This window comes from Danio rerio, chromosome 20 (assembly GCF_049306965.1).
Source record: "Danio rerio strain Tuebingen ecotype United States chromosome 20, GRCz12tu, whole genome shotgun sequence".
Lineage (NCBI taxonomy): Eukaryota > Metazoa > Chordata > Actinopteri > Cypriniformes > Danionidae > Danio > Danio rerio.
Window position 1 is genome coordinate 6,494,482 of NC_133195.1, and position 10,519 is coordinate 6,505,000.

A 10,519-nucleotide genomic window follows, 5' to 3' on the forward strand; every position below is an offset into this window, starting at 1 on the left:
GTACAGTATAAAATATAAAGCCAAAGTGCAGTGGAAAAATAATTAATATTGTTTATGATTCCCATGAGGTTGGAGGACTGCATCCATACACCTCTGCAATGACTCGAATCACTTATTAAAAAAGTCATCTGGAATGGCAAAGAAAGCGTTCCTGCAGGACTCACAGAGTTCATCAAGATTCTTTGGATTCATCTTCTATCCCTCCACCTTTATCTTACCCCCGACATGTTCAATAAGGTTCATGTTTGGTGACTGGGCTGGCCAATCCTGAAGCACCTTGACTATCTTTGCTTTCAGGAGAGTTTGATAGGAGTTCAGAGAACACAGACCTGTGAACTTTGGTTCCGACCACAGTTGTTCTCAAGGGTTTAATGTTTGCGGTCGCCGGATTTTCAATTATTTACAATGTTTTCTTACATGAACATGCATTAAAGAAGTTACTGGCGAGTTACTGATGTGCATTAATGTTATATATATTTATCTTAAAAAAGCGGGAATCTCAGGCGACGTGACAGTACTAAACAGTATAGCTACTTCAGGATATTTCAGACATATGGACACACATTGGATAAATAGAGCAAAGCCACGTCACACGCAACTTGATCTTTCAATGTTATATGAATTTGATAAGAAGTGCACAACATTTTCACGCTAGGAACATGTTTTATGCAGGAATGTAACTGATATGCAGCAACGGCTCCTTTAAATACGAGATTAATGTAGTGAGTTTTGACGCTCTCGCCGCCGGAGCTGAAGTCAGACAGCGTCGTCGCCAGGGCGGCCAGAGCGACCTTGGACACTCTCGCCACATTCGGTGTGAACGTACGGTAAGGCTTTTAAAACAGATTTTTAGAGGATTACTTGTGCACGCATCTTACCTTCCTCACTGTAGAATGCTTCTTGTATACACATCAGAACTCTCTCACCATATTATGCTACCATGAAAAATTCTGTCAGAAAACCACCAGTACATCCAAACCGATTATTTTCTATTTCCAAACCGATTGAATGGATCATTCTCATCAGCACCGCAATGCACTGTTGAATTGCAATGCACTGTTGATCAATTTGACACCCCTAGTTTCCGCATCTTTGGCAATCACAGGTAAGAATCATTTTGCCAAATGTGTCGCCTCATGCCTACTGTAAGTGTGTGCTTGCTCATACGTCTTCAAGTGTACACTAAAGCTTGCACTCGCAACGCTGTTTGCCCAGGCTGTGGATAAAAGCTAATAATATTGTAAAAGATGTTCAGTTTCTTGCACTGATCAATGGTTTGGCTTCAGAAGACCTCTGTGTATTTTTAAGTTGCAGAGATTGATTTGTACTTGTTTATGTGTGTTTATTTTTCCCATCTGAAAAATGTACCATTGGCCGTATTACGAATCACCATGGACCACGGAGTCATCGCAAAATCTTGTGTGATAAAAATAATGTTTCTCCGTAGGTATATTGAGAATTTGTAAAACTCAATTCAATATATGTTTATTTCTATAGCGCTTTTACAATGTAGATCGCGTTGAAGCAGCTTAATGGGGTGGTCCAGAATGTAATTTTAAGGCTTGGGTGTGTTTATAAGAAGCAAAGCAATGTGTGTTCATGTTTCACTAGAAGAAAATCATGTTATTTTTTCATAAATCTCACTTTGATTATATACAGCTACTCAGCTAACATGAAAACGACTGATATATTTCCTAGTTCCTCTGAAAGGCCCGCCCTCAAGTGACTCTGATTGGTCATCGTCTGAATGTGCTGCGATTCGCGGATTGGCTCCATGTCACGCCCGTACAAGCATGCGCGTCTTGTGTAAACAGTCAGTCAACAAGTGTCTGTAACGAGTGAAAATGGGATGTGGCTCCTTTAAGAGAGTGTGCGTGTGCCATTGTGTGTGTTTGTGTGTGTTTACACTATGAACTATCTGTAACACGAGAAGCACATGTGCGCGGGACCGATGTTTATTTATTCTTTTTCTTTCATGCTCGGATTAAGTTATTTTCTGTGGTGACGCTGGTGACAGAATAAAGCACAAGATGTGGGATGAGACCTGTGTGAGCCTTGATTGATTTTTTTTTGCTGTTACACTTCAGTTAGGAAAGCATTGCTGTATTTTTTTTAAATCAACGTGTTACACGACGTCCTTCATATCCGGAATATGCCTGTGTAAATAACATGAATCGTTCACGTATCTTTTGCGACTTCATGGTCTGAGATGTAAAACGCATTGAAAAAGCTGCCTGTATAGAGAAACACTGCCATCCCACACAGAGAGACGCACGTGCTGGTCAAGAGTGTGTGTATGCGTGTGTGTGTGTGTGTGTGTGTGTGTTTATAGCAGTTTGACTGATAAATATGGATTTGTAGCTAAATCGTTAGCGGTTGGTGAACATTATTTCCCGTTGTTTACATCTTTGTTACAACATACCGTTAAGGCTAGGCATTGTACATATCATGATCAATTTTAACAAATAAAAACACTTACAGGTCTTGGCTCAGAGTTCACAGCGTCTCCTTGTAGTTGCTCCATCTTTGAGGAGATTTTAGCCGAATCCAGCACTGAACTGGGAGAGATTCTGGAAGCTGCGCTTTGTCTAATCATGCTTGCTATGTATTTTATAGTTCTCTGAAACATAATTAATATTGAACTGTAAGCACTTCAATGTTTGGGTCGTGTCATTTGGAAGCCCAAATACAGAAACAGAGAAGCTAAGTGGAAATAGCAGGATGGGATTTCTCTCTCTGCTATAACGTTACATCGCCTCTGGCCACGGCCCTTAGCTGCCCAGTGTGTGTGCGTGGTAAACGAACCTGTGATCTCACAGGGGGCGGAAGTATTTTTTGTAGTCCCCAAAATTCGTTCATTGAAGGCTTTGCTAAGCTAACTCTGTAAAAACCAAAGGCGTCCGAAACCGCATACTTCCATACTATATAGTACGCTAAAATCAGTATGCGAGCCGAGTAGTATGTCCGAATTCATAGAATTTGAAAATCAGTAGGAGAGAAGTCCTCGGATGACTTCCGGCGAGATTCTGAAGTGCGCATCCCATGCACGCTGTGCTATCCGATAATGCCCCGTGAGAGAATTCATGAATGGAAGTGAGGCGACGCAACTGACGTAGGTAGGTCATGTGACCATGACAAAATGGCGGATGTAGTACGTCCGTATTCCATTCATACTTTTCACATTCATACTGTATAGAGCGTACTTTTTTAACGGCCGAGTAGTACGTTTAAATTCAAATGCAGTACCTATTGAGTAGTAGGCGGTTTCGGACGCAGCCAAGGTCTCCCTCTGCATTGAACTTTGAGCATTTTACATTCAGAGATGCTGTTTATGTTCACACAGCTACATTACACATCAACTAAAGTTTAAAATACGATATCGTAGTGGACCACCCCTTTAACATAGTCGTTTTAGTAAATTGAAACTGTGTCAGAGCAGTTTTTAGAGCTGAAGTTCAGTTTAGTGTTTAAATTTCACTACTGGATGTCCAAACACTGAAGAGAAAATCCATCAATGCACAGCTCCACAAGTCCCAAACCAAGCAAGCCAGTGGCGACAACAGTTTTTTTTATTTATTTGTCCAGAATTGGAAGAAATCCTACACAAAAAGTCTTTTTATGCTTGGGTAGATCAATAGAAAACAACTCCTTTACTTTTTGGCCTTTACAACAGCTATGCAAGCCTCTAACAAAATCACACGCACAATGATGAGCTTCAAGGTCTGTCACCTGTATTTTATCCATCCACCAAAGAAACCTTCCACCTTTTTTCTTTCCTGATGATTAAAAAAAAAAACTTTGTGCATTTTCCCCGCACAACAAGGTCAGGAGAGCGAAATTATTATTTTTTTTCTTACATTCTTCAAAGTGCCTTTAAACCATCCATGCTTGTACAAAAGCATCAAGGCCCTGACAAACCCCATCACCTAAACACAAGAGTGTCAACAAATGCCCCAACGAGAGTCCAACGCTTCAGCCATACCAACAGATGAACGCAGCCCTGAATTAAAAGCTCTCTGGCCTCTTTATGATGTGACAATGTGATCACTGACAGACTTAATCAGAAAGACAAGCTTGAAAAGCTTGCCTTAAGCAGGCACTTCAGTGCTTTAGTTCAGTACTCAAGTGTGTTATCAATGCTTGAATTAATTGAACTCTGCCAGAGCCAGTCAGTGATGAATCAATTCAGTAAAATTAATTTCCAACACTACATTATAAGAGAGATAGACAGAAGAGTGAGCAGGAGTTCAGTAAGACGCATGTTCTGCAGTGTCAAATGGCATACATCACAATTAAAGACTAAAAAAATTAAACCGCAAGGTCATTTTTGACCCACATTTGCCTTGCAAGGTTAACTCTTCTATGTAGAACGAATCTGTAAAGCACATCTATACACAGGCAAGCGTTGTAATAAGAAAAAAAGTCTGATTATTCATCTCAACGAGCCTGATCAAAAGCACATTGATCTACTGCTCTACTCTAGAATGGCTGGATTTCTGAACGATCACAGAGGTGAACAGCAAAAGAGAGTCATTATGAGATCTTATGTGTAGTACCTCTTTCTGTGACAGCGAGCAGGCTTCTTTTCCAATGGTTTGCAGTGCAACGTGAAGCTGTCCCTCTAAAATGAGCTGTTTGTTGTCCTCTACAACATATGCCTGGAATAACAAAACATATGGTTAATACAGTAATGTACCTTGTATTGTAAGTCACATGTTCTATGAGATGAAGGTGCAGATTTGTTGTCGCACTAACCCCAAAGTCAACACACAGTGAACGCCAAATGCTCAAGCCTGTTTTGCAAGTGAACATGAGTTGCAAGTTGACAGGTTTTAGAAATCACTATCTAATATGACGTTCAAAACAGGGGTGTCAAAGATAAATCATAGAAATCGTGTGCAAGTAAGGAAGTTGACGATTGTATTCTACTAACTACTCATGCAGGAGTGCCTGAACTTTTTCTTTTGAAGGGCCAAAAACCAATCTTGATGGACCCTTTTTACAATGCTGTTTAACGGTCATCATAATCTTTAATCATAATCCCTGAAAGTTTTTAAAAACGTATGAAAATTTATATGGGTTTAAGTATGTATTATATAAAAAATAATAATAATTACTGATCATGCGAGGTGTTTCTAATGCAGCGTTTATGTGGCTGAGGGTAAACTTGAAGTTATTCTCCATTATCAGTCTCACACATTTTTTTTTTCTGAAAGTCTCGATAACTCAATCCATGAGTTTTTCTTTTATTATTTCAGCAAATAGGATTGTAAAAAACTACTTGTTGCACTCTCCCATTCACTGTGCTCTAAGTTTAGCCAGCTATGGCATCTTCTGCTACTGAGAAACCTGGAAATGTGAAAAGGGTCTTTTGAGTGCGGTGAGCCGAATTACCAAACTCTATTACACTAAGGTTGCCATATAGGTAATTTATTAATACTTAGTAATAAACTTAGTAACTTGCTTTAAAGTAACTAATGCAGTATATATATATATATATATATATATATATATATATATATATATATATATATATATATATATATATATATATATATATATATATATATATATATATATATATCTGCTATACAACAGTTCTGTCTGGTTGTCGAATCTGATTGGCTGATAGCCGTGATATATTTAAGGAATATCAGCACCTGTACAGCCTCTTTACCCTTTGTGTATTACTCCGCCCAAATAAAGATGCAGGCTCAGCTGTTTAACTGTCAGCTTATGATTTGAATCCAACGAGGAAGAAAGTAGTTCCTCATACAAAAGGGTTTTTGAGACTCCATGTTTGACTTTGTTTTTATATACACAATTATGCCGTCAAACTGTTGTAAAAATGCAATATCTCACTTGTAGCAGTGCGATATGGCTGTATATCGGCACTGGTGGTTATATATATATATATATATATATATATATATATATATATATATATATATATATATATATATATATATATATATATATATATATATAATAATAATAAATGTATATAATTTAAATATAATAAAAATATATTTTATAAAGAACTTTATACAGTTAAAAACACTCCCATTTATAAGAGAATGGATTTACACTAGTCGAGCTGCCCCTGTTTTCGCTCTCATTTGTTCACTGATGTCTTCTGCGTTGTTCTCTATGCGTTGAGTGACAGCATTTATATATTTTAATAATTCTGATTAATTTACAACATTTAATTAAAATATTTAATTTCAATTAACTTAAAAAAAATGTTACATTAAATTACAAATGACGACCTCTATTACGGCATTTGCCCCACCATCCCCATCATTCACATTCTCTTCTCATTTTGAGGCCTATGTTGGGCATCTCGGTACTACAGGGAGTGCATAATTATTAGGCAAATGAGTATTTTGACCACATCATCCTCTTTATGCATGTTGTCTTACTCCAAGCTGTATAGGCTCGAAAGCATACTACCAATTAAGAATATTAGGTGATGTGCATCTCTTTAATGAGAAGGGGTGTGGTCTAATGACATCAACACCGTATATCAGGTGTGCATAATTATTAGGCAACTTCCTTTCCTTTGGCAAAATGGGTCAAAAGAAGGACTTGACAGGCTCAGAAAAGTAAAAAATAGTGAGATATCTTGCAGAGGGATGCAGTACTCTTAAAATTGCAAAGCTTCTGAATCGTGATCATCAAACAATCAAGCGTTTCATTCAAAATAGTCAACAGTGTCGCAAAAAGCGTGTGGAAAAACCAAGGCGCAAAATAACTGCCCATGAACTGAGAAAAGTCAAGTGTGCAGCGGCCAGATGCCATGCACTTGCCACCAATTTGGCCATATTTCAGAGCTGCAACATCACTGGAGTGCCCAAAAGCACAAGGTGTGCAATACTCAGAGACATGGCCAAAGTAAGAAAGGCTGAAAGACGACCACTACTGAACAAGACACACAAGCTGAAACGTCAAGACTGGGCTGAGAAATATCTCAAGACTGATTTTTCTAAGGTGTTATGGACTGATGAAATGAGAGTGTCTTGATGGGCCAGATGGATAGGCCCGTGGCTGGATTGGTAAAGGGCAGAGAGCTCCAGTCTGACTCAGACACCAGCAAGGTGGAGGTGGAGTACTGGTTTGGGCTGGTATCATCAAAGATGGGCTTGTGGGGCCTTTTCGGGTTGAGGATGGAGTCAAGCTCAACTCCCAGTCCTACTGCCAGTTTCTGGAAGACACCTTCTTCAAGCAGTGGTACAGGAAGAAGTCTGCATCCTTCAAGAAAAACATGATTTTCATGCAGGACAATGCTCCATCACACGCGTCCAAGTACTTCACAGCGTGGGTGCCGAGAAAGGGTATAAAAGAAGAAAAAATAATGACATGGCCTCCTTGTTCACCTGATCTGATCCCTATTGAGAACCTGTGGTCCATCATCAAATGTGAGATTTACAAAGAGGGAAAACAGTACACCTCTCTGAACAGTGTCTGGGAGGCTGTGGTTGCTGCTGCATGCAATGTTGATGGTGAACAGATCAGAACACTGACAGAATCCATGGATGGAAGGCTTTTGAGTGTCCTTGCAAAGAAAGGTGCTATATTGGTTACTGATTAGTTTTTGTTTTGTTTTTGAATGTCAGAAATGTATATTTGTGAATGTGGGGATGTACTATTGGTTTCACTGGTAAAAATAAATAATTGAAATGGGTATATAATTGTTTTTTGTTATGTTGCCTAATAATTATGCACAGTAATAGTCACCTGCACATACAGATATCCCCCTAAAATTGCTAAAACTAAAAACTATTTCCAAAAATATTCAGCTTTGATATTAATGAGTTTTTTGGGTTCATTGAGAACATGGTTGTTGTTCAATAATAAAACGATTCCTCAAAAATACAACTTGCCTAAGAATTCTGCACTCCCTGTAGAGGAACAAAAACTACATGCCGATTTTGTTTGTAATTCTTGCTTTAAACAATTAGTGCAACAACTGGAAAAAAGAATGAGTCATCACATAATTTATGAGGAGTATTTAGAAAACCAAAAGGAAGTGAATAAATCATTTAAACTTTGGTAAAAGTGTTACTGTGCTGTCTGGTAAATGGAGCATTATTGCCTCAGATATTTAATTATTATCATAAATTAACATTAACTTAAATGATTTCATTAGTTAATTATTTAATTTTACTGTCATCGTTCTCCTCAAAATTAATAGCTTACTAAATTAGCATTAACAGTCAAAACAGTTGTTTTATTTTTTTTATCTGTTGTATGTCCTTTCCCATAAAAATGCTATCACTCCATTCCTGTAAAGAGATAAAACTATACTACCTGACAAAAGTCTTGTCATCGATCCCAGTTGTAAGAGTGACAAATAATTTCTTGACTTCTAGTTGATCATTTGATAAAGTGGCAAAAGGTTGATTTTTTTTTCGATGAATCCTCTCTTGAACTGCATCCCAATCATCATAAATACTCGAGAAGACCTATTGGATTACGCATAGATGCAATATTCTTACAGAAATTAGTCAAGTTTGGTGAAGGAAAAACCATGGTTTGGGGTTACACTCAGTATGGGGGCATGTGAGAGATCTGCAGAGTGGATGGCAACATCAACAGCCTGAGGTATCAAGACATTTGTGCTGCCCATTACATTACAAACCAAAGGAGAGGGCAAATTCTTCAGCAGGATAGCGCTCCTTCTCATACTTCAGCCTCCATATCAAAGTTCCTGAAAGTAAAGAAGGTCAAGGGGCTCCAGGACTGGCCAGCCCAGTCACCAGACATGAACATTACTGAGTATGTCCAGGGTAAGATGAAGAAGGAGGCATTGAAGATGAATCCAAAGAATCTTAATGAACTGAGAGTCCAGCAAGAACGCTTTCTTTGCCATTCCAGATGACTTTATTAATGAGTTATATGAGTCATTGCTTAGATGGATGCAGTCCTCCAAGCTTATGGGAGTCATACACAATATTAATACTTTTTTCCACTGCACATTATTTCTCTTAGGTGACAAGACTTTTGCCTAAGCAAAGTCAGACCTTACTGTCCTAATTAAAAAAATTAAAAATCAATTCATGATCATATTTTATTTTGGCAAAATAAGCATAATCTAAAGGCATTTGCTTTTCATATTAGCCACTTCTGATACCAAATGATCAACTAGAAGTCAAGTTATTATATGTAGTTCCTCATTCATTCATTCTTGTCGGCTTAGTCCCTTTATTAATCCGGGGTCACCACAGCGGAATGAACCTCCAACTTATTCAGCAAGTTTTTACGCAACGGATGTCCTTCCAGCCGCAACACATCTCTGGTAAACATCCACACACACAATCACACACACACTCATACACTACGGACAATTTAGCCCACCCAATTCTACTGTACAACATGTCTTTGGACTGTGGGGGAAGAAACCCACGCGAAGGCAGGGAGAACATGCAAACTCCACACAGAAAGGCCAACTGAGCCGAGGCTTGAACCAGCGACCCAGCGACCTTCTTGCTGTGAGGCGACAGCACTACCTACTGCGCCACTGCCTCGCCATATGTAGTTCCTAAAACTTGGATTTGTGACAAGACTTTTGTCAGGTAGTGTAAACATCTCAATTAAATTTTCTTTAAAAATAACTTGTTTACTAAAGAAACTTCGACAGTTCTAAAAATACATTTAATTACATGTTAATATGCCAGTTTGTACTCCTTTAAGTGCTCCATTTAAATCCACAATCCTGAAATTGAATGTTATCAAAACAAACTATGAGTATTGGAACTGTATTTAAAACCTTCACAGACTCTCACAGCAATAAAGCAATTAAAACTTATAAAATGCGCTTTATTTAATATTCTGCATTAATTGTTTTATTTCTGTCACATGCCCTCATTTTTTCGTTTTTTATTTTTTATTTTTTGGGAGCCGCGCGGAAAGTGAACTGCTTTTAGCGGTGAAAATGAAACCGAAAGCGCACACATTGTTGCCAGATGTAGCTGACTGATTCCAGCACAAAAAGTATCCAAAAGCTGCTGAAATGCAAAAATAACCCCCCCCCCATCAGAATTAGAATTATCTGAATTATCATCAGCATTAATGACCAGGACAAATCTAAAGTCTGTTCAAGTCCGCCATTCCAAGTCTATACAAAATTGAGCATTTAAAACCAACAGTGGACCTACACAAAGCCTATCGCTCTTTTACCACATGTTTGAAAATAACAATAACTAGATTCTTAAAGTTTGAGAACAAACTTTGAGGCTGGCTTGTGAAAGCCTGATGATAGATAGATAGATAGATAGATAGATAGATAGATAGATAGATAGATAGATAGATAGATAGATAGATAGATAGATAGATAGATAGATAGATAGATAGATAGATAGATAGATAGATAGATAGATAGATAGATAGATAGATAGATAGATAGATAGATAGATAGATAGATAGATAGATAGATAGATAGATAGATAGATAGATAGATAGATAGATAGATAGATAGATAGATAGATAGATAGATAGATAGATAGAGTTATGAGCTCAC

At 37.9% G+C, this 10,519-nt stretch overlaps 1 protein-coding gene across 4 annotated transcripts in view; it reads right to left on the bottom strand.

Annotated features, from left to right (window-relative positions):
* trappc8 (trafficking protein particle complex subunit 8) overlaps window positions 1-10,519 on the bottom strand; it is a 164,717-nt gene that overhangs the window by 25,958 nt on the left and 128,240 nt on the right. For all 4 annotated transcript variants that reach the window (XM_017352638.4, XM_017352637.4, XM_017352636.4 and 1 more), the window contains one exon: window positions 4,557-4,658. In XM_017352638.4, the coding sequence (XP_017208127.2) occupies window positions 4,557-4,658 (102 nt within the window). The remainder of the gene's footprint in view (window positions 1-4,556; window positions 4,659-10,519) is intronic.